Source organism: Phoca vitulina, unplaced genomic scaffold (assembly GCF_004348235.1).
Source record: "Phoca vitulina isolate PV1807 unplaced genomic scaffold, GSC_HSeal_1.0 scaffold1, whole genome shotgun sequence".
Lineage (NCBI taxonomy): Eukaryota > Metazoa > Chordata > Mammalia > Carnivora > Phocidae > Phoca > Phoca vitulina.
This window is the reverse complement of record NW_022589704.1, coordinates 57,528,248-57,553,642: the sequence shown is the minus strand read 5'-3', so window position 1 is coordinate 57,553,642 and position 25,395 is coordinate 57,528,248. Positions and strand designations below refer to the sequence as shown.

Sequence of the window (25,395 nt, the reverse complement as noted above, 5' to 3'; positions counted from 1 at the left end):
TGATACAATAGTAAAGAGTAAACATTGAGTAAAATAACAATTTGATTATTTTAGGATGCTTTGCATGCATTTTTTTCATGGTTTCTTTGTGACCATATATTCCTTTCATTTTTCAAGTGACGAAATCTGGAGATGTGAAGTGCTTTACTTGAGGCAGTGATTGAAAGACTTAGAATTTAAATCTTTCCATCCTGACTCTCAGTTCAATATTCTTTCATTAGAGTACAGCCTTATACTCAAGCACAATCATGTACTTTTTATGTACTTACTTCCTGGATCTCCTAGTTTTACAGGAGAGATAATTTGCACATGTAAAATATTAAATGGTGCCTGAATGATTCAGGCACATAGATGATGTGAACATTTAGAGAAAGGAAAAGTCATTGTGGGCTGGAGAAATTCAGAAAGTCTTCATGAAGGTAGCCTTGAGCTTTGGAGGATTTGGATGTTATTTTTCAAAATAAGTCATTGCCAGTTGTTTTGATGACATTTTATTTTATATTTTACCTGTTTTTATTTTGCATAATATATAAAATTGAATTTAGACTATCTTCTTATTTTATAATTGGCCTGATTGTACCACTAGCACTCTTTATTTTATTAAGTGTGCTAAATGCAAGAGAGAAATGAATAAATGTATTCTGTTGAGAAAGATAGCCCTACCTAGCCATTCAAAATGAACGCCTGCATTGAGTGTAATTATCCAGTTGTAGATTAACTTTTCCAACTGGTTTCTCTTCCCATTACTAAATGAGCCCAAGAACTACATAATTAAATTTTAGTGAATTATCTGTTAGATGGAAAACTCCTCTTCCCTGTCTGATTCTATCATGATGTTATTCTAGTTTTTGTAGTGAGAATACCCCAAGTATGACTTTGTTAGAGTAATTTAAATGATTTCTACTTAGCAGACTGTTATTCTTTTTTTTTTAATTTTATCAAATCTTTTTTTTTTTAAAGATTTTATTTATTGGGGTGCCTGGGTGGCTCAGTCATTAAGCGTCTGCCTTCGGCTCAGGTCATGATCCCAGGGTTCTGGGATAGAGCCCCACTTCAGGCTCCCTGCTCAGCAGGAAGCCTGCTTCTCCCTCTGGCGCTCCCCCTGCTTGTGTTCCCTCTCTCTCTGTGTCTCTCTCTGTCAAATAAATAAATCTCAAAACTCAACAGTAAAAAGACAATCCAACCAGAAAAATGGGCAAAAGACAGGAAGATATATTTCACCTAAAGGGATATACAGATGTCAAAAAAGCACATGAAATGTTCAATATCAGTAGCTATTAGGGAAATGCAAACTAAAGCCACAATGAGGTATCTCTGTACTTATATCAAAAGAGTTAAAAATTTTTAAATGACACTACTAAGCACTGGTGAGATGGTGGAGAATGGACCACTTAATCATTGCTGGTAAGAATGTGTAGCTACTCTGGAAAACAGTTTGGCAGTTTTTTAAAAAAACTAAGTACACAACTACCATACCACCCAGCAATTGCAATCTTGTGCATTTATCCCAGAAACTTACATTCACACAAGAACCTGTACACAAATATTTATAGCAGCTTTCTCCATGATAGCCAAAAACTAGAAACAACCCAGATGTCCTTTAACTTGTGAATGGTTAAACAAACTGGTATATACCATGGAATAATACTCAGCAATAAAAAGGAAGGAACTATTGATATATGTAATAACCTGGATGAATCTTTAGAGAATGCTGTCAAGTGAGAAAAGAAAAAAAAGGTTATATGCTATATGATTTCATGTGTATAATATTCTTGAAATGACAGTAATAGAAATGGGTAACAGACTAGTGGTTCCCTGGGGTTAATGAGGGTTTAGTGGGGGTAGATAAGTGGGTGTGCCCGTAGGAGGGCAACGTGAGTGATCTTTGTGGAGATGGAAATATTCTAGATCTTGACTGTGTCAATACCAGTAGTTTAGCTGTGCTATTATACAAGATGTTACCATTGGGGGACACTGTGTAACGGGTACACAGGATCTCTGTATTACTTCTTACAACTGCATATGAATCTACAATTACCTCAAAATAAAAAGTTTAAAAAGTTTAATTAAAAAAAAGTAATTCATTTATCTTTTTTGGGGCGGGGAGAGAGAGGGAGAGAGAAAGAGTGCAAGCAGAGCAGAGGGGGGTAGAAGGGGCAGAGGGAGAGGGAGAGAGAGAATCTTAAGCAGGTTCCACACCCAGCGCAAAGCCCGATGCAGGTCTGTCTCATGATCCCGAGATCATGACCTGAGTTGAAATCAAAAGTCAGACACTTACCGGACCAAGCCACCCAAGCACCCCTATTTATCTTTTTGAGTATGTAATAGATGAGATACACATGGTACAAAATTTAGAAGTCTATATTCGCATTTTAAATAGTGATTAAGAATCATAATGTACAGATAAATATAACATGTTAAATGTGATTTTTCTTTTCCCTTCCCCTCTTCTTCTTTGAAAATAGAGGGAGTTCGTAATATTTCTAATCAGCTTTCTATAACAATCAAGATTGATCGGGAACATCTAGACATGAGAAACTATGCTAAGCAGAAAGGTTGGTGGGATGGTAAAAAGGAGTTTGATTTTGCTGCAACATACTCTTATCTTGACACAGCCAAGATGATGATTTCACCAGGCAGATACTGTGAAGGCTACAAGCTTCTGAATAAACACAAAGGTAATTTTATCACTGAAATAATATCAGAATGAAAAATTATATTTTGCCTGCGTATAATGTGGGTATGATAAAATCTGGTTTTGAAGGAATTATTCTTAGTAAAGATACAGTTTTATTAAACTGAAATTTTGTAAACTAATATAAGCTTTTTTTCTAGAGATAAGTGAAGTGCTGTATAATTCTGAGAGGATAATAATTCTTTTTGAATGACAGGTTTAGATTCACAATCCTCAGACCCCTTTTTTCAGTTTTTACTAATATTTTTAAACAAAATTGGGATCATTTTTCTTCTCAGAAATTATTGGAACATGGAGACAGGTTTCTTTAATTTGTCTTTTGATAATCCTCTTATGTTATTTTCTTACTAAAAAAGTTATATCTAGAACTAGTTGAGAAGACAAAGTGAGCAGATGTAAGAATTCTCTCTTCTCCTCAATTCTAGAAATATTGAATAAAATATTTAAACATTAAGGATATATATAGTTAGGTTGAACACAAGAAAAGGAAATCACCAACTACCAAAAATGAAGAGAGAACCCATAGTGTTGGCAAGATTTGAGGTGTCTCTTCCTCATACAGTTCTATCTGTATCAAAGAGGGGATTCTGGACCAGATATAAGCCTTAAAGAATAGTTCTAACATCCATGAGAATGTAGGTGTCTAGGTGAAGACCTATTTGGGGAGCAGGAACTGGACTATTTACCAAGATTATGAATCTGAAAAATGCAATTCTGCTCCCTTCCCAGAGTCCCAGCCTGGAATTGAGCTATCTGTTGTCTCAGGCTATGGGTCAGCACAGTCTCTGGTGAGAGATTGAACTCGGAGCTAAATGTATTTGGTAGGCTCAGCTGGAGCTACCTGTGCTGTGCTGAGGAACAAACACTGGTTGAACCAGTAAATCACACAGGATCTCAGCATACCTGTGTCTCTGTAGTCACTATGTGAATATTTGATATGATAGATATTCAGATTTTACTCAAATTTCCCATCCAAATGAGAAATCTGCCATAATGAATCTACATGTAACTGCCATTGAAAACATTTAAGTTATGTGGACACTGAGATAAAAGGATGTAGTTTCTACATTTACTATGGATAGTTTCTATTATGTCCTCAAGTTTACTGATCTTTTCTTCTGCGTTATCTAATCTGCTGTTAATCTCATCTAGTGATACTGTCATTTCAGTTATTATTTTTTTATCTCTATATGTTCCATTTGGTACTTTTTGTGTATATTTCCCATTTCTCTATTAATTACTTTCATGGTTTTTTTTCAATGAGCATATTCAGCACATACCTGTTTTATAATAGCTGTTTTAGCCTCATTGTCTGCTAACTCCATTATCTCTGCAGTTTCTGGATCTGTTTCTGTTGATCTGATTTTCTTCTGGTTTGGGTTCAAATTTTCCTGCTTATTCATGTGTCTGGTAATTTTTAATTGGATAGTAGACATTGTAGATTTTATTTGTTGCATGCTGGATTTTGTTTTATTCCTTTAAAGAGTGTTGGACTTATATTAGTTAAGTAACTGTTTTTAAGCTTTTCTAGGATAGCTCTAGAGTAGCCTTTACTCTAGGGCTGGTTTGGTACCACAACTAAGGGATGTGATCCTTCTGGATATTGTGATCATTATGCCTTTACTGATTTTTTTTTTAAATTTTTGTATATATTAATGAGAGAGGAGTGTGAAAATCTCCCAATTATATTTATGGAATTGTGTGTTTTTGCTTTGTATTTTGAAGCTCTATCGTTAAGTACATACACATTTATAATTGTTATGTCTTCCTGGTGAATTGGCCCTTTTGCCTTAATGGAACATTATTTCTCACTGTAATGATCATTTTCTTGAAGTCAATTTTAGCCCAGTCTTCTGCTTACTGTTTACATGACATATACTTACCTATCATTTGCTTTCAAACTATCAGTATTCAGACTATCAGTGCATTTCTTATAAAAAGCATATAGTTTGATCTTTTCTTTTTTAAAACCATTCTAATAAGTTCTGCCTTTTAATTAGAATCTGTAGTTCATTGGAAATTTTATCATTGAAAAACACAATACCAAAGTAAAAATTAACTCAGTAGGCTCAATAGCAGAATGGAGATGACGGAGGAAAGAGTCAGTGGACATGAAGATAGATCAGTAGAAACTGTCTAATCTGAACAACAGAAGTTGAAGCAAGCGAACAAAAAGAATAGGGTCTTAGGGACTGTGGAATAGTACCCAGATGTCTAAAATTCATGTCATTAGAGTCTCAGAAGGAGAGAATGGTGTGATGCAGAAAAATTTTTGAATAATGGCTGAAACCTTGTCAAAATGGCAAAAGACAAGCTTACAGATTCAGGAGTGTTAGAAATCTCAAACAAGATAAACTCAAATCCATGCCTAAATGCACAAATTGCTAAAAACCAAAGACAAAGAAAAAAGTCTTGAAAGCAGCTAAAGAAAAACAAATTACATGTAGGTAAAAAAGTGATTTCTGCGAGTTTATCATTATAAACCATGGATGCCTAAAGGCAGTGAAACAACATTTTTAAAATTCTAAAAGAAGAGATCTGTCAAACCAGAATTCTATATTCAGCCAAAATATTCTTCAGGAATGAAGGGGAAATAAAAATATCCTGATATGTAGGAAAACTAAGAGACTTTGTTGCCAATAGCCTGATCTAAAAGAAATTTTAAAGGAAGTTTTTTAGATATAAAGGAAATGATATCACAGTGAAACATGGAACTTTAAGAATGAAGGAAGAGCCGCAAAAATGAAAAATATCTGGGTAAATATAACACTATGTTTCTCCTCTTAACACTTTAAAAATATGTCTGACAGTTATGAGCTAACATTACATTTCCTTAATACACAGAATTACCTCAGTATAAAGAGGGGAGTACATAGAGACCTGTATGGTGGTAAGATTCCTACATTCTCCTTGAAGTTTTAAAATATTAATTCTAGTAAATGGAAAAGTTAAGTATGTATATTGTAATCCTAGATCAACTTTTTTTTTTAAACTAAAACAGTTGACAATTTTATTTTCACATTTCACAATACAAATGAAAATTGCTCTTTTTTTTTTTTGTCCCACTGCTTCCTGGCAAAACTATTCTCTCTTTGATAGGAAGGGGGAGCAAGTCTTCCTTGTCCTGCTGTGAGAAAACACCCAGAGTCACAGCACCCAAGTAATATAAAATGAATATAAAGAGGTTCCTGTCTCTTCTTATCTGTCTGGTCGAGTCATTCCTGGCCGACTGGGCACCATCATGGGACGGGCAGGAGGTCTCAAAATTGGGGGCTCAGGCATCATTGGCATGTGGCCTCCCATAGGTGGCCTCATTTCAGGAGCAGATCCCACTGGCATCATCCCAGGAGGAGGAGGGCCCATCATTGGCATCATGGGAGGGCCCCCCATATGGCATGCTGGCATCATACCAGGGTGAGGAGGACCCGGGAGACTGGCGGGAGGTGGGATCATTGCCCCTGCAGGAGGAGGAGCAGAGAATGGAGTAGGAGGTATCTTTCCTTGTTGAAATGCAGCGGTTGTTTTGTCGATCATGCTCTGAGCCTGCTCTTCCATCCATTTCTGATAGTAGTTTTTCATATTCTCTTTGTGATTCCTACCATTGCAGTGTGTCTTACAGATGGAGAATCATGGGTAAGGTATGTGTCGCAGTAGTCACAATAAAACTTAGGCATGTTGCTCTGCAGGCCCCTAGATCAACTTTAAAAAAAGCTACATAGGGGCGCCTGGGTGGCTCAGTCGTTAAACGTCTGCCTTCAGCTCAGGTCATGATCCCAGGGTCCTGGGATCGAGCCCCGCATCGGGCTCCCTCCTTGGCGGGAGGCCTGCTTCTCCCTCTCCCACTCCCCCTGCTTGTGTTCCCTCTCTTGCTGTGTTTCTCTCTATCAAATAAATAAATAAAATCTTTAAAAAAAAAAAAAAGCTACATAATAAGGTATAGAAAAAAGTTGAACAGATAAATTAAAATAGAATACTAAGAAAATATTCAAAAATAAGGCGAGAAAGGGGAAATGGAGGAACAACAAACCAGAAGGATCAAAGGGAAAACAAACAATATAATGTAGACCTGAATTCCAACATATCTATAAGTATAAATGTTCTAAGCACACCAATTAAAAGAGCATGTGAAAGTGAATTTAAAAAACAAAACAAAACAAGACTAAGCTATTGCTATATATAAATAACTAACTTAAGGTGAAAAGTAAAAGGATGGGAGAAGATAGATCTTGTAAACACTCATCAAAAGACAGCTGGGTTGGCTATATAAATATTAGATGAATTAGACTTTAGAGCAAGATAAATTACCAGGAAGAAAGAGGGATACTACATAATCAGAAAAGGTCATTTAAATGGGATTATTATGTCTCCATGGTAAATGTATATGCATCTAACAACAAAGCTTCCAAATATATGAAGCAAGAACTGATAGAACTGAAAAGAGAAATAGACAATTTCACAATTATAATTGGAGACTTCAATACTTCTCTTTTAGTTATCAGAAGAACTACTGGACAGGAAATCTGCAAGGATATAAACAAACCGAACAATACCATCAACCACTGGATCTAATCCATTATTTATAGGATACTCCACCCAACAACAGTGTAATACACATTCTTTTCAAGTGCACAACAAACATACACCAAGGTTGTCCATATCCTGGGTCATAAAACAAATCTTACCAAATTTAAAAGAAACAAAACAAAGTATGGTCTCTGGTGATAATGAAATTAAATTTGAAATCAATTATAGAAGGATATCTGCAAAGTCCCCCAAATACTTGGAAATTACACATTTTTAACCAATGGGTCAAAAAAGAAGTCTTGAGGGAAATTAGAAAATATTTTGAGGGAGAAAAAAAAGAAAATATTTTGAGGGGAATGAAGTGAAAATGAATATACCAAAATTTGTAGGATGCAGCAAAGGTAGTGCTTACAGGGAAATTTATAGCATTTAATGCTTATAGTTGATAATAAGAAAGGTCTCAACTCAACAGTATAAACTTAAAAGTTCACCTCAAGAAACGAAAAAAAAACCAACCAAAAATGAACAAACAAAAATCCCAATCAAGGAAAAGGATGGAAATAATAAAGATAAGAGCAGAAATCAATAAAATTGACAATAAAACAATGGAGAATATTGATCAAACTAAAACCTGGTTCTTTGAAAAGATCAATAAAATTGATACACCCTAGAAAGCTTGACAAAGAAAAAAAGGAAGACAACACAAGTTACATGTCAGGTAAAGAAATATCATTATCTACCCTACTGGCATTAGGAGGATAACGGGGAAATACTACAAACTTTAAGGAAATGAACTAGTTCCTTGAAAGCCACAAGCCACCAAAACTCACCTAAAAAGGAATAACTCTTGACAGTTGTCTGCTAGACAGTTTAACTGGTTGTACTCAACCTGCAAACTCTAATGGTGGGCAGCTCAAGTTTCAGCTCAGTTCTTTTTCTTTAGCTGTGCTGCTTGCAGTGTGCCCCACATGCTGATTCACAAAACAGATGGAAATTTGGACAGGGTTTTTTGTTTTTTGTTTTGTTACGTTTTTGCACAGAATTTGGGGGTTTTTCTCTCTAACTCTGCCTTTTATGGGATTCTTCCTTCACTTTCTAGTACCTGTGGTTGACCTCTAGTTCTTCAGGCCAGAAAGCCCAAGGTTTTCTGTAAATATTTGCACAATATTGCACAGCATTGACTGAGGCCTTCCCTTGGGCTAAAGCCAAAACAAAAATAGGAAATTTATCCTTTGCTTCATCCCATCTTCCAAATGTCTCCCTCCAGAATTTTCCTGCTTTTGTTCACTGACAGAACCTTCAGGTAGTCTATATTTTGTCCCAAGTTTATAGTTATTTAAGGGAGGGTTGGTCCGATAGGAGCTTATTTGGCTAATTGAAAGCAGAACTCCCTATGTCATTTAATATTCTATGACCTTATTTTATTTATAGAAATATATTCGCATGATTCAAAATCCACATGTACACAGGGTGTATACAGTGAAGTCATTTCCTTCTATCCTGTCCCTAGATATTAATTTCTTTTTTCCATAGGCAGTCCCTTATATATTCTTCCAGAGTTAATATATACTTAATGAAACAAATATGTATAATTTTTTCCTCTTTTTTTACAGAAATGGTAGGATGCCACACACACTTTTCTGCATATAACTTTTCTTTAGTTAGCAATATATAATGTAGATAATTCTATTTTAATATATTCCCAATTTTCTCATATTTTTAACAGATGCATAATTTTCTGTTATTTTGATATCTTGTTTATTTCCATATGGTTATAATCATCATATAGTAAAGATTAGTTGTATGAATCATAATTTAGTTAACAAAGTTCCCATTATTTAGGTTGTTTTTAGTTTTTCATTATTGAAAATTACATAATATGCTTATAGCTTATTTATATTCCCACCCACGATTATTTTCCTAGAATATGTTTCTAGAAGTAGGATGTAGGGTCAAAGCATATATGCATGTTTTAAGGCTTTTGAAGACATTGCCAAAATGACCACCAGAAAAGTTGCATCAGTTTAAATTTCCATCAGCAATATTTGAGTGCCATTCTAATATATTTATCAATATAGGATATTATTTTTGTTCAACCTTGATAAATTTTGTAGCAGAAATGGCATGCTATTATTTTAAAATAGAAATCTCTTACTAGTGAGATTAGACATATTCTCATATGTCTAATTATTCTTACATTCTTATGTTTGTTGAAAAATTGTAATTTCAAATTGCCTGTTTATTAATATATCTTTTTCCATTTTTATATTTGGTTACTACTAACTCTTAAAAAAACTTGTAGTGTATCTTTGTCCTTTTGCTTCCAAATAGCTCCAGAAAAGTAACTTCTATTTAGATTATTGGGTGGCAGTTAGCGACTAAATGGGTCATTCCATTAATACTTCAAAATATGTGACTAATATATTCTCCTTCACTTGAAGGATAAAATGGTTCTGTAAACCAATCAGAAAGCAACTATTTGGAGATAGGTCAGTGATTGATATTTGCTTCTTAGGTATTCATTAAACACATTAGTAATCTGTTGGTTATTTGGTATGACAGAAAACATTTTGTGACTATGTTTTTAAAGATTTCATTTTTGGGGGCGCCTGGGTGGTTCAGTCGGTTAAGCGTCTGCCTTCGGCTCAGGTCATGATCCCAGGGTTCTGGGATCGAGCCCCGCATCGGGCTCCCTGCTCGCCGGGAGGCCTGCTTCTCCCTCTCCCTCTCCCCCTGCTTGTGTTCCCTCTCTCGCTGTGTCTGTCTCTGTCAGATAAATAAATAAAATCTTTAAATAAAAAAAATAAAGATTTTATTTTTTGACAGAGAGAGAGAGATAGTGAAAGAGGGAACACAAGCAGGGGGCGTGGGGGAGGGAGAAGCAGGCTTCCCGGCGAGCAGGGAGCCCGATGCGGGGCTCGATCCCAGGACCCTGGGATCATGACCTGAGCTGAAGGCAGACCTTAACAACTGAGCCACCCAGGCGCCCCTCATGTGAAAGGTTTTTTTAATAAGGTTTCTTAATGTTAGTCATTTTATAAATAGGTTATTTAGACTGTCTTTTTTTTCATGTAGATGGGTATGTAGAAAATGCTAAAATGTGTTATTCTAAGGAATTTTAGATTTACTATTACTGTAAAAGTAGAGACTGAGTAGCAGTTGCAGCAGTACCTATTCCCATTTGTTAAAAGCTATCGGGCTGGACACTGTGCTAAGTGATTGCATTATCTTCTCTAAGGAACTATGTGAAGTAGGTATTATCTTCATTTCACAAATGAGGAAACTGTGCTCTTCATTTATCTCCTCTATGAAACTGAAAAAAATGGACTCTCTTATTTGAGCTTATATTTCTCTCAGCACCTAGTTCAGTGTCTTGCACTAGTATGTTGTATGTGTTTAATATGTATTTTTTGATTAAGTTAACAAAGGATTGTTAGTTAAATTAAATTGTAACTTACAGATAATTTAAGAAAGATCACTGTTGTGTACTTTTTTCTGGCAATAACTTAGAGGTTCAGGACATAAATTAGGAAGTATTCCTAAAAAAATGAAGAAGAACAACACATAATTGAGGTGGAGAGGAAAATGTCAAGAATCCTAGGGTTTAACTGGGTAATTGGACAAAATAAAGAAAAAAATAGAGGTAATTATAAATTAATTAGCCACTGCATCATAGTAATTAATTCTGTTATTTTTAACTACAAAATAGCTGGATTATATATAGATTTAAAATGAATGCATGATTATAGCAAGAGTTGCATCTGACCTGAAACTTCTTTTTCTCCCCAAGTATAACGTACAGTTCATCCAGCTTTCTGTGCTTGCCAAAAGAATAAATGTCTTTCCAGTACTTTCATAGAAAATTGTCTGGTAGTACATTATAGTTAATTTTTCCTATGATTTTTCTAGGTGGAAGAGCCTACCCTTCTTCTTTCCAGCTACCTGATAGCTATTAACTGTGCTGCATGTATATCCAAATTGTATCTATATTCACTCATGTATTTTAAATAACTAGTTTAAATTGCAGTGAAATTGCACCCTGTGTTTTGCATTCATTTTACTGAACCCTGCTACTGCAGTCTCAGTACTTATTCAATGCTTGCTAGTGGATTACTTATAGCTATCCTACTCAAGTGATCATGTAAATCCTCCCTTCATTTTGAGAATTGTAGGTTTTGAATACAGAAAACATTTTCATAATACCTGTATTATCGCAGTGTTATGGTTCTGACACTGTTTTCATTAAAACTTGCCATTTATAGGAATTTAGATTTGAATCATTTTAAAATCTCACTAGGTGCAGAAGCTATGTGTCTGATAGATAGGTGTGGATGGTAGGCTTTTGCTTTATTGTTTAGTTTTAATGTTAAGGGCTGTTTTCAGATACACCCTCTTTTTTTCTTCCTGCATTTTCTTAAAATTAATGAAAGATTTGTTCTTATAACAAGTTATCTATAAATTATTTTTCTTGAATTTGAAGTCATAGCTATCCTAAGGAGAAATGGAAAATTTGCTATTAACATGAAATAGTAACGTTTATGATTGACTGAGGGTATAATATTAGATTATTTTATATGGAAGTCAATTTTATTTTAATTTTAAATGTCACAGAATCACATTTTGAGTACAGACTTGCTGTAAGCTTTTTTCTTTTAATTATTCCCTTATATCATGGGAATGGAGGGAGGAAATTCTTGCTTTTCATGCTCTCTTTGTCTTTGTGAGTTATTTCATTTTGTATTCCTTTACTGTTATTATAGTAGGGTATTAGGAGAGAGGAGATAAATACCTGTGGTCAACCAACTGTTGGTTGTTATTTGGTCAACCAAATAACTGTAGTTATTTGTTTCTTTAGAATGAATTTTAATGCAATAGTTAAACATTTCCAATATAAAGTATGTAAAAATATCTGATGGCAGGAACTATATGTTTTATGGTTTTTTTTTTAACTGTACTTTTTATAATATGGGTGTATCATGTTCGTTACTATTATTGAAAAATTGATACTACTCGAGGGTAAAAAGGGACTGATGGGAGGCTCAATAGTGGAGTGGTTAAAAGCACTGAGCTGGACTTCTGCTTCTGGTTATCAAGGAATAACTAGTATTACACTAACCTCCCCCCAGAATAACTATAAAAGCTGGAGGAATAAAAACAACTGTTTGAAGGTATAGGTGAACACCCAAAACAGTTAGGACATGAGGGCCTAGATCCAAGAGATTGAGAAAAGATTAGCTATACTCTGAAAAGTGCCTGACCTTCTATGTCACAATTTCTCCTTAAAGCAATTTTTGAGTTCTAAGCAGCACAAATATAGGATGAGATATTGAGAAATCAAGACAAAAGTAGTTGCTAAGAGCCTAAAAAGCTAAGTAGAGATTTGGGAATCTCACAAGGCCTTAGGGACACACTTAGATCTAATAGCCAACCAGGAAGAGGCCTGGGAAATATCCCAGGCTTTCAGTTGAGAACCCAGAAAAGCTACAATAGGGAATAGACCAGTCTCAACTGGATCAATAGGTAATCTACTTATATTCTGTCTGTTTTCCAGAAGAAAATTAAATCCTCTGTTGAGGAAAACATCATGAAGAACTTCTATAAACTTTCATCCATAGTGTCCAACATTCAATAAAAAATTATCAGACATGCCAAGGAATAAGACTAAGTGACTGAAAACCAAGAGAAAGCAGACAGTAGAAAGTGACCCACTGGTATACATAAACTAGCTTCATCAGACACGGACTTAAATTAGTATGTTTTGGGCGGGTGGGCGGCTCAGTCGGTTAACCGTCTGCCTTTGGCTCAGGTCATGATCTCAGGGTCCTGGGATCAAGTCCTGAGTCAGGCTTCCTGCTTGGTGGGGAGTCTGCTTCTCCCTCTCCCTCTGCCCCTCCACTCATGCTCTCACTTTCTCAAATAAATAATTTTAAAAAATTATCTTTGTGATCATGTTGCAGTAGTTAAAGTTACATTCTCTTACCACTTTTGTTGGAAAAATTACACTGGATTTAGTCATTGTTCTCAGAATTAGCATATTAAAATTCTAACCTAAATTTTGTTAACTATAAGCTTATATAAATTTATTTTTGTAATATTATTATTTCATTTTAAAGACCTAATCAGTCCTTTTCCTCCACTATTTACCATGAAATTTTGATTCTTATTTTAAATGTGCTGCTTTAAATGGCTATTTTCTAGTACCATTTTCTTTTGATAATGAGAATTTCTTGTATTTATTCAGGGGAAGGCTTTTAAACCTATTCTGAAACTCTTCAGGAAAGATCCTTTTTTGAACTGTTAACTGTGGTCACCCCAACTGAAATTGGACCAGGGGACTTTCACTTCTTTACATTCACAGAGCTACATATCTATGTCAAAGTGCATCAATATCTATCTCTCTGTTTCTCCATTTCCTAGGACAGTGCGTGGCATTTAGTAGATGCTCAATAAGTATGTACTGAATGAATGAGAACTAAACAGAGAAAAATCCCATTTCTTGTCTTTAGAGAATTTATAATCTAATGGCAGAGATAGGACCAATATATACAAAAGATCAGGAATGCTTATAGGAAAGGAGAACCTTATTCCAGTTAAGCTTAATGGTAAGTTTTAATTTGAAGGAGTTTTGATTCAGGGGAATTGAGAGTCAAATTTTTGGGAAGAGAATTATGACATGTTAGAAGAAGGTATTTGGGCTACTTTTGGAGGACTGCATTGTGTAGGGATAAGATTATTCATCTTGTTATTAGGAGTTAGATCTGGGACCACATCTTTGACTATGGAAATGTATAGCAAGGAGCAGAGCTGTCTGAAGGCATGATTGGCTTTTTAAATTTTTTGGTGGAAATACCTTGCAAATACGGAATTCTGAGGCTCTCTGTAACAATGGTCATGTTGTGTTTGCTAAAGAGATAAAATAGATTTTTTTCTATTTTTCTAAAATAAAAAACTTAAAATATCAAACTTCACATATGAAAACAGAAAACAAAATATAATGCCATCTATTTTCATCACACACAATGGACATTTAAGTTTTTTAAGTAGTCCAGCAGAATTATGTTCATAAAAATTCTATTAACCAGGGACGCCTGGGTGGCTCAGTCGGTTAAGCGGCTGCCTTCGGTCCAGGTCATGATCCCAGGGTCCTGGGATCGAGTCCCACATCGGGCTCCTTGCTCAGCAGGGAGCCTGCTTCTCCCTCTCTCTCCCTCTGCTTGTTCTCTCTCTGTCAAATAAATAAAAATCTTTAAAAAAAAAAATTCTATTAACCAATAATGTGTTTTGTCTCCTTCATTCCCACTCTAGTTACAATTCACACTTTCAGATAAGGGTATTAAAGTCAGGTACAGAAATTATTATAGGAAAAGTGGTATATTATTTTATAAAGAACATCTTGTATAACATTGGAAACCAAGCACAATATTCTCTTAATGTTTTGTTCCCAGAATGGATAGACTCAGATAGTAGTTACTGATATTGTCAGTTCACTGCTAACTAAATACATCTTAAAAATTTTTGTTAAGGGCAACAAGACTGAGCATATTTTGCATTTTTTATTCCTTCTTAAGAAGTTACAATTTTACCTGATAAATGGTTTTGAGACTTTGTATTTTATATTTTCTAAAAAAAATCTTCATTACAACAGTGGAATGAAACTAATCTAATATTTATCATACAAGGTTTGTTTAGAGTCAATCTCTAATTTATACCTAGACTATTATCTCATGTTATATATTATCAATATAGAGAAAGCAGCTCATATTTACAGTATATCAATCTACAAATTCATATGTATTTGATGATTTTTAAAATGATTTCCCTAGGAAATATAACTTTTGAAACAATGATGGAAATTCTCCGAGATAAACCAAGTGGCATTAATATGGAGGGAGAATTCCTGACCACTGCAAGCATGGTTTCTATTTTACCTCAAGACTCCAGCCTTCCTTGCATTCACTTCTTTACTGGGACTCCTGATCCTGAGAGGTAAAGTCATAGAATATTGTAAACCAGCAAGGGGTCAAGGGGTGGGGTAGTCATTAGTCTGTTGGTGATTTTGTCAGGCTAAATTTTCTTACACAAACATGACAATAATTTTTGGATGCATTTTCTGTTCAGGTTGTAGTCTGCCATTTCCATATGTACATAACTGCCATAACTATTCTCATTTTTATAGGAGAATATGTTAATAGATTCTTGTATGCAGTTATCCCTACTCTCTTTCCCCAAATATATTTAAGATTGTCAAGAAAAGAAAAGTAGATGGTTTTCTTTTGCAGATTCAATATTATAATATTAGATGATTAATAACAGTAAAAAGATTAAATGATGTAGTTGAGCTGGATTTAGATGGTTACTTATCTGCTCGTATCTAGAAAATACATGCATATAAAATTTAAGCTATCAGTAGTTGAAGTTATATCTAAAGTAGGATTTGGACAGACTATCTTTAGTCATTAGTGTCTCTCATAGAACTTAATGTACATTACATTTAGAAATGATCTTATAGTCACTATCTCCTAGTGTTATGGTCTTTCATGTTATTAAAGATATTTTCAAGAAGATGGGATGAGACTCATGAATACCTTAATACTGCTGCTGATTTTCATGCCAAATCCTAATCCTCAATCTATAACACTGAGGATTGTTCTTACCCTTCAACTGTGGAGTTTGCAGTAGAAAATGATGAACTATAATTTCACTTGGCACTGTTTCTGTGCCAGCCCCTTTGTTAGGTTCATGGGAATACTAAATAAAGTGTGCTCCCCAGCCCCAAAGGAGAGCCCAGTGTACCAGGAAAGACAGACATGGGTATAACTAGTATGACAGGAACAACTAGTATGTAACAAATTAATAGAGACTAGAGGGAATCTTAAAAGATTTAGAATAATGCTGAATATTTTCATATCCCCACAAGCCAATTTAATGAAGACTTTTTCTTCTAGATCCATTTTTAAGCCTTTCATATTTGTACCAAATATTCCACCACTATTGGATACCAGTTCACCAACATTTGAACTTGAAGATCCAGTTAAAAAGAAGCCACGTTTTCAGTTTAAGCCTGACAGAAAACACCCACTCTACCAAAAACATCAACAGGCATTGGAAATAATAGATAAAAAGGAGGTATGATTAAATTATATTCTGTTTTATCATTAAGAATGGTTTCAAGTATGATTCAGTCCACATTTTGAACTTCGGAATTTCAGCTTTCTTTCCTTCCTTCATCAAAAATAGGTTTAAAAATAGTTTAGATGTTTAGATTATAGACCTGTAATTGAAGGTTAAAAATAATCGTTAAGAATGCATTGTGAGCCTTTCCGCGCTACCCAGGGAAGTGTCCATACGGCATTGTTTTGCGTTCCCGTCATAACTTAAAGGGAAACTTTCACAATATCCGGAGCCCTTGATGTCCTGCAAATGAAGGAGGAGGATGTCCTCAAATTCCTTGCAGCAGGAACCCATTTAGGTGGCACCAACCTTGACTTTCAAATGGAACAGTACATCTACAAAAGGAAAAGTGATGGGACCTACATCATAAATCTGAGGAGAACCTGGGAGAAGCTTCTGCTGGCAGCTCGTGCCATTGTTGCCATTGAAAACCCAGCCGATGTCAGTGTCACATCGTCCAGGAACACTGGCCAGCGAGCTGTGCTGAAATTTGCTGCTGCTACGGGAGCCACTCCTATTGCCGGCTCCTTCGCTCCTGGAACCTTCACTAACCAGATCCAGGCAGCCTTCCGGGAGCCGAGACTGCTGGTGGTTACTGATCCCGGGGCTGACCACCAGCCTCTTACAGAGGCGTCTTATGTTAACCTGCCTACCATCGCTCTGTCTAACGCCGACTCTCCTCTGCGCTGTGTGGACATTGCCATCCCTTGCAGTGGGTCTGATGTGGCGGCGGCTGGCCAGGGAGGTTCTGCGCATGCGTGGCACCATTTCCTGCGAACACCCGTGGGAGGTCATGCCTGATCTCTACCTCTACAGAGATCCTGAAGAGATTGAAGAGGAAGAGCAGGCGCCGCTGAAAAGGCTGTGACCCAGGAGGAATTTCAGGGTGAATGGACGGCTCCAGCTCCTGAGGTCACTGCTACTCAGCCTGAAGTCGCAGACTGGTCTGAAGGCGTGCAGGTGCCCTCGGTGCCGATGCAGCAGTTCCCTACTGAAGACTGGAGCGCCCAGCCGGCCCCTGAAGACTGGTCTGCAGCTCCCACTGCTCAGGCCACTGAATGGGGAGGAACAACCACTGAGCGGTCTTAAGCTGCTCTTCCACAAAGGCAAACAAAATGGGAATAGAGATGGGAAAGGTTGACTGAAAATAAACAGTTTGTAAAATTAAAAAAAAAAAAAGAATGCATTGTGAATCTTTTAGGGAAATTTAATATATTAAATGTAGTAACAGTACCTAACATTTACTGAGCACTTACTATCCAACAGCATCATGGTACCATTACACAGAGTATTTTATTTAATCTTCACATTCTTTATGAGTAGCTACTATTATTATGTTCATTTTACTGATAAAGAATCTGAGACTTAGGGAGTTTAAGCAGCTTACTTCGTTTATATCTCACACCAAAAATGACAAAGCTACTGGACGGCAGTTAACATAGTCTCTTACATAACGTTCTGAATCATATAGCCTTAGATTAATTTTAATGGAAAGTGTTTAACACCCCTTAGACTTAAAATAATAATAATGAGTTGGAGTTTTAAAAAAATGATAAATGCTTGTGATTTTTAAATGTAAGCATTATAGAAGATTAACATATCATCCAAAATCTCATCTCTAGAAATAAGCAGATATATTTTGGGGGACACAGATAAGATACACACATAGATTGACAATTTTATAATATCCATACTTCTTCAGCCTTCTTGCCCTCTTCCCTCTCTGCTCCAGAGATAAAAAATAGACTAGAAGGAAATGGAAGGGCTACCTAAAGGTTTTTTACAGAACCATCAACTCACTTCCTTCAATGAAGGAAAAGATTCACCATCTTATACCTTTTCTCACCTGTTTATACTCTATTGCCTGTAATTCCTTTTCTTCATCGAGGTATATACATTTACATTCTTTCTACATAAAGTGAATTAAATTAATTGTGCTCCAGGTAATTGTTTATTGACTTTTGTCTGTAGTATGTTTGCATGGTTGCCATTCCTCTGCCTGCTTTGCTTACGCTTAAAGCAGATAGTTCTGTCCAGACCTGCTATTTGCTGTGAATTCTTGACACTATTCTTGCTTTATTTTTTTATATTATATTATATTTATTTTATTTTATTAAAACTTTGAGTGTAGGGGCACCTGGGTGGCACAGTCAGTTCAGCGTCTGACTCTTGGTTTCAACTCAGGTCGTGATCTCAGGGTCATGAGATTGAGCCTGACATGAAGCCCAGCATCGGTCACGTGTGGGCCCCATGCTCAGCGAGGAGTCTGCTTAAGACTCTCTCTTCCTCTCCCTCTGCCCCTCCCCTCCTTCAAATAAATCTTTAAAAAAGAAAAAAAAAACAAACTTCGAGTGTAAACACTTTTTGTAGCCTGGTGGCATGGAGTGAGAGGCAAGCAATTTGTCCCAGGAGCCCATTAAGTGTGCTGATGAAAGCCCAATCCACTGGCCATGGTGTCATACACTGCATGAGCTTGGCTTACCCTCCAGACTCAGCACAGCTCTGTGAAGAGTGATGAGCCCTTTGGTTCCTCTTGCCTTGATGCTCAAGTTCCTCAGTGATATGTTTCAAGACTGCTCTGGGGGGATTTTCCCTCATTCCTCCCTGAGCAGCCTCCACACTGCACTAATTGCTTACTATAGTTCCCAAGAGTTGTCAGCTTCCTTTTCCCCTCAATACTGCTCTGGAAGGTTGGTTTTGTAGACTTATTATTAAATATTTGTTTAATTAAATTGCTGATTGACATTTTTCTAAGTAATACTGAAATTAAAATTTAAAAGCTGTTGTTACTGTTTTAGGCTTTACTTAATAGGCATTAAATGTTGATTGACAACAGAAAGTAGTGGAAAGACAATAGAATTTGAGGGAAGAAGTGTCAAAGAGCTGGGTTCTAGTCTACTTTTTTTTTTTAATTTAAGTATAGTTGACACACGATGTTAACATTAGTTTCAGCTGTACAATATAGTGATTGGACAACTCTATACATTATATACACCCCAAGTGTAGCTGCCATCTGTCACCATATGCTATTACAATACCATTAACTATATTCCTTATGTGCCTTTTATCCCCCGTGACTTATTCATTCCATAACTGGACATCTGTATCCCCCTCTCCTCTTCACCCATTTTGCTCACCCCCTCATGCCCCTCTCCTCTAGCAACAATCAATCTGTTTACTATGTATTTATGGGTCTATTTTTGCTGTTTGTTTTGTTTTTTAGATTCCACATCCAAGTGAAATCATATGGTATTTGTCTTTCTCTGGTTCTAATCTACTTTTATGTCTTAGAGTCAATGCTACTTTTAATTTACATTTTTTTAAAGATTTTATTTATTTGAGAGAGCACGCGCACAAGCATGAGCAGTGGGGAGGGGCAGAGGGAGAGGGAGAGGGAGAAGCAGGCTCCCCGCCAAGCAGGGAGCCCAATCCATCCCAGGACCCTGAGATCATGACTTGAGCCGAAGGCAGCCGCTTTTTTTTTTTTTTTTAAAGATTTTATTTATTTATTTGACAGAGAGAGACACAGTGAGAGAGGGAACACAAGCAAGGGGGAGTGGGAGAGGGAGAAGCAGGCTTCCCGCGGAGCCCGGAGCCTGATGTGGGGCTTGATCCCAGGACCCTGGATAATGACCTGAGCCAAAGGCAGATGGTTAACAACTGAGCCACCCAGGTGCCCCCGAAGGCAGCTGCTTAACTGCTTAACCGCTTAACCAGCTGAGCCACCCAGGAGCCCCTTGTTTTACATTTCTTGATTACTAATGAGGTTAAAAATCTTCTCATATGTTTATTGGCCATTAGTATTTCCTCTTAAATGACTTGCCTCTTCTTTTCCTTAGCCTATTTTTAAATTGTTTCTTGGTTGTTTTTGTCTTTTGCCTCAAAGAGGCAAAAATATGTGAATTTTGAGTCTGTTATATTGCAGATTTTTCATCAGTTTATTGTTTAACTTTTTTGTCTGACAAAAAAGTTTTAAGTTTAGTCAATTACATTTGTTAGTCTTTTCCTTTAAGGCATCTTGATTTTATGCTTGAAAAGGCCAGCCTCACCTCAAAATAAATATAACTTCTGTATTTTTTTTCCAGTATGTATATGTGTGTTTGAAAAAAATATTTAGTTCTTTAATTTGTCTGAAATTTATTTTTGTGTATGTTAGGAAATAGGGATTCTGTTTTCCAAGAGCTGACTAATTATTCCAATACCATTTGTAGACAAAATACATTTTTCCCACTGATATGTAATGTAGCATTTCTTCAGAAAAAGTCGATACAATTTGATTTTAAAGTCCACATTAAGGTTAAGAATCTTTGTTTTTTGGAGTTCTGTGCCATAATGGTTCAAATTTTTTAAATTATGCTCATTTTCTTTATTTTTTTTAAATTTTATTATGTTAATCACCATACATTACATCATTAGTTTTTGCTGTAGTGTTCCATGATTCATTGTTTGCATATAACACCCAGTGCTCCATTCAGTACATGCCCTCTTTAATACCCATCACCAGGCTAACCCATCTCCCCACCCCCTTCCCCTCTAGAACCCTCAGTTTGTTCTCAGAGTCCATAGTCTCTCATGGTTCGTCTCCCCCTCCAATTTCCCCCCCTTTATTTTTCCCTTCCTGCTATCTTCTTCTTCTTCTTCTTTTTTTTTTTTAACATATAATGTATTATTTGTTTCAGAGGTACAGGTCTGTGATTCATCAGTCTTACACAATTCACAGCGCTCACCATAGCACACACCCTCCCCAATATCTATCACCCAGCCACCCCATCCCTCCCACCACTCCAGCAACCCTCAGTTTGTTTCCTGAGATTAAGAATTCCTCATATCAGTGAGGTCATATGATACATGTCTTTCTCTGATTGACTTATTTCGCTCAGCATAACACCCTCCAGTTCCATCCACGTCATTGCAAATGGCAAGATTTCATTCCTTTTGATGGCTGCATAATATTCCATTGTATATATATACCACATCTTCTTTATCCATTCATCTGTCGATGGACATCTTGGCTCTTTCCATAGTTTGGCTATTGTGGACATTGCTGCTATAAACATCGGGATGCACGTACCCCTTTGGATCCCTACATTTGTATCTTTGCAAACACGAAACTAGCCCCACAAGAAATATTGGAAGGGGTCCTCTAAGCAAAGAGAGAGCCTAAAAGTAACATAGACCAGAAAGGAACACAGACAATATACAGTAACAGTAACCTTACAGGCAATACAACGGCACTAAATTCATATCTTTCAATAGTTACCCTGAATGTAAATGGGCTAAATGCCCCAATCAAAAGACACAGGGTATCAGATTGGATAAAAAAACAAGACCCATCGATATGCTGTCTGCAAGAGACTCATTTTATACCCAAAGAAACCCCCAGATTGAAAGTGAGGAGGTGGAAAACCATTTACCATGCTAATGGACACCAAAAGAAAGCTGGGGTGGCAGTCCTTATATCAGACAAATAAGATTTTAAACCAAAGACTATAATAAGAGATGAGGAAGGACACTATATGATATTTAAAGGGTCTATCCAACAAGAAGATCTAACAATTGTAAATATCTATGCCCCTAACATGGGAGCAGCCAAGTATATAAGCCAATTAATAACAAAAGCAAAGAAACACATCAACAACAATACAATAATAGTGGGGGACTTTAACACCCCCCTCACTGAAATGGACAGATCATCTAAGCAAAAGATCAACAAGGAAATAAAGGCTTTAAATGACACACTGGACCAAATGGACTTCACAGATATATTCAGAACTTTCCATCCCAAAGCAACAGAATACACATTCTTCTCTAGTGCCCATGGAACATTCTCCAGAATAGATCACATCCTAGGTCACAAATCAGGTCTCAACTGGTACCAAAAGATTGGGATCATTCCCTGCCTATTTTCAGACCACAATGCTTTGAAACTAGAACTCAATCACAAGAGGAAAGTCGGAAAGAACTCAAATACATGGAGGCTAAAGAGCATCCTTCTAAAGAATGAATGGGTCAACAAGGAAATTAAAGAAGAATTAAAAAAATTCATGGAAACAAATGAAAATGAAAACACAACTGTTGAAAATCTTTGGGATGCAGCAAAGGCAGTCCTAAGAGGAAAGTATATAGCAATACAAGCCTTTCTCAAGAAACAAGAAAGGTCTCAAATACACAACCTAACCCTACACCTAAAGGAGCTGGAGGAAAAACAGCAAATAAAGCCTAAACCCGACAGGAGAAGAGAAATAATAAAGATCAGAGCAGAAATCAATGAAATAGAAACCAAAAGAACAGTAGAACAGATCAAGGAAGCTAGGAGCTGGTTCCTTGAAAGAATTAATAAGATTGATAAACCCCTGGCCAGACTTATCAAAAAGAAAAGAGAATGACCCAAATAAATAAAATCATGAATGAAAGAGGAGAGATCACAACCAACACCAAAGAAACACAAACAATTATAAGAACATATTATGAGCAACTATATGTCAGCAAATTAGATAATCTGGAAGAAATGGATGCATTCCTAGAGATGTATAAACTGCCAAAACTGAACCAGGAAGAAATAGAAAACCTGAACAGACCTGTAACCACTAAGGAAATTGAAGCAGTCATCAAAAATCTCCCAACAAATAAAAGCCCAGGGCCAGATGGCTTCCCAGGGGAATTCTACCAAACATTTAAAGAAGAATTAATACCTATTCTTCTGAAATTGTTCCAAAAAATAGAAATGGAAGGAAAACTTCCAAGCTCATTTTCTTTCTTTCTTTTTTTTTTTTTTTAAGATTTTATTTATTTGACAGAGAGAGACACAGCGAGAGAGGGAACACAAGCAGGGGGAAGTGGGAGAGGGAGATGCAGGCTTCCCGTGGAGCAGGGAGCCTGATGTGGGGCTCGATCCCAGGACCCTGGGATCATGACCTGAGCCGAAGGCAGACGCTTAACGACTGAGCCACCCAGGCACCCCCCAAGCTCATTTTCTAATAACTTTCTTCTTACATACTTTTTCTCTCAGTACCTACCCTGTAACTGGTTATGGTAATTCATCAATAACTGAAAAATTGCTTCATTCTGTAAAAGTCATGACCATTTGCCCCCTTCTTGAAACAGAGAGAAATCATAGGGAGGAATCATCGAGAAAATGTCTTTTCTTTTAGTTTCTTTCCCTTGAATACTGCTGTTCTTTTTCCTTTGTTGAATCTGATAATCCTGATTTTAAATATAGAAGATCCAACTTCATAAAAATATCTTAGCCTCGAAGAATAAGGAACATTGATGATATGAAAATTGATTACTTACGACAAAAATGCTGCTTAAAGCTATACTATCAAAATAAGATGTTTAAGTCAACTATTTGTAGTAGCTATATAATAAAGCTTTCAAAATAAAGATTCATTAAAAAAATATCTTAGCCTCAATTTTCAGCAATGTTCCCCATACACAGTATCATAATTTCAATGGTCCTGTTATTTGTCTTTTAGGTTTCTTGCTTATAGACTAATCCTATGCAGTTACTCTTATCTTTTCTACTAAAAATACCTAATAAATTGGGGTTAATCGTTAATTCAATCTAGAACAATGATTTTTCCTGAAGAATTTCATTCCTTCTATATCTAAAGAATAAGAGGAGGGGAACCAAACTATAAGTGGAAACCAGAATGAATAAATCTTGTCCATAGAGGTGAGTTGGAATTTGGTTAGACTTGTACGTGTGTCTGTGTGTTTATTTATTTTTATTTTTTAATTGTTCAGGAAAAAGCCAAAACCCTGTTGGACAACATGAAGAAACTGGAGAAAGAACTATTCAAAGAGATGGAATCAATTCTTCAAAACAAGCATCTTGATGTGGATAAAGTTGTTAATCTCTTTCCTCAGTGTGCAAAAGATGAAATTAGAATTTATAAGTCAAACATTAGTCCTTAGTGGTCATATAAATGGTCAGCAATCTTCTTCAAAGTCAGAATCTATCATCTTGGTAAATGATATAACCTCATTTGAGCAGATCTGATTATTCTTTAATAGCATTTACGTTAATGGCCTATTAGAACTACAGATAGCCTTGCTGAAATATTGAGAAAGAAAATAACATTGGAATTAGGCATGTATATCAGGGGATAGCCAGGAGGTATTTCAGGTATTTACTTGTGTTTTTTTTTTTTTAGCCATAATACCTTTTTAAAAATTATAATAATTTAATATTCAATTCTTTATGAAGCATAAAATATTAAAATAATGCATGGATTTATGTTTATTATAGTTATGTATTGTCCTCAAATAATTTTCTCATTTACAGCAAGAAAGTAGATTTTTCTTTAGTAATGGAAAATATTGTTTCGACTAATGAGTTTTTTCTCATTAGGTACATGTTAATCATCCCTAACAAAATATTCTAGATTTACACATTATCTTATTACACTTTTATTAAATTCAGACATGCTTTTTTGTCAAGACTTGGCTGACCAGTGAGCTTTTAGCTCTAATTATCAAGCAGTTTTTCAGGTATGCACCTTTATAGGCTTTTAATATTTTTAGAAGAGCTTGTCTGGGGATTAGGAAATGGGATAAGGGAACTAAGACCTTAGGAGATACTGTTTCTGTGTCTTGAATCTTTCTCAAATTTTATTTCTGTTCACTCAGTAAAAATAGTAACAGGAGTGAGATAGTGGCAATGAAATAGGATTGCTAGTGTATTATGAACATTAGAGTGTCTAATGTATTATGAACATTATAAATGAGTAATATCTACCCAAAGTTTATAAAACTTTGTTAAAGTTACATAGAGATTACCAAGACTCAAAGTCACAAATAATAAACAAAAGAAAAATCCAACTCAAGATAACACTATTTATTGGTTTCTAGAAATATGTATTTTAGATATTTGATTATATTATCATATTTATTGGTTGCTATCACTGTAATTAGGATTATTACTAAAGTAGTGGATCATTATATTTAAAGAGTGCCCAAGAAAAATTTTTTTAGGGGTGCCTGGGTGGCTCAGTTGTTAAGCA

At 35.9% G+C, this 25,395-nt stretch overlaps 1 protein-coding gene and 2 pseudogenes across 1 annotated transcript in view; 2 read left to right on the top strand and 1 right to left on the bottom strand.

Annotated features, from left to right (window-relative positions):
- The window catches only part of SCRN3 (secernin 3), a 31,319-nt gene extending 5,924 nt beyond the window's left edge, over positions 1 to 25,395 (top strand). The window contains exons 5-8 of the mRNA XM_032407829.1: positions 2,466 to 2,678; positions 15,043 to 15,205; positions 16,165 to 16,345; positions 24,137 to 25,395. Of these exons, the coding sequence (XP_032263720.1) occupies positions 2,466 to 2,678; positions 15,043 to 15,205; positions 16,165 to 16,345; positions 24,137 to 24,307 (728 nt within the window). The 3' untranslated portion in view covers positions 24,308 to 25,395. The remainder of the gene's footprint in view (positions 1 to 2,465; positions 2,679 to 15,042; positions 15,206 to 16,164; positions 16,346 to 24,136) is intronic.
- LOC116634489 lies at positions 5,746 to 6,369 on the bottom strand (annotated as a pseudogene).
- Positions 16,360 to 17,516, top strand: LOC116634482 (annotated as a pseudogene).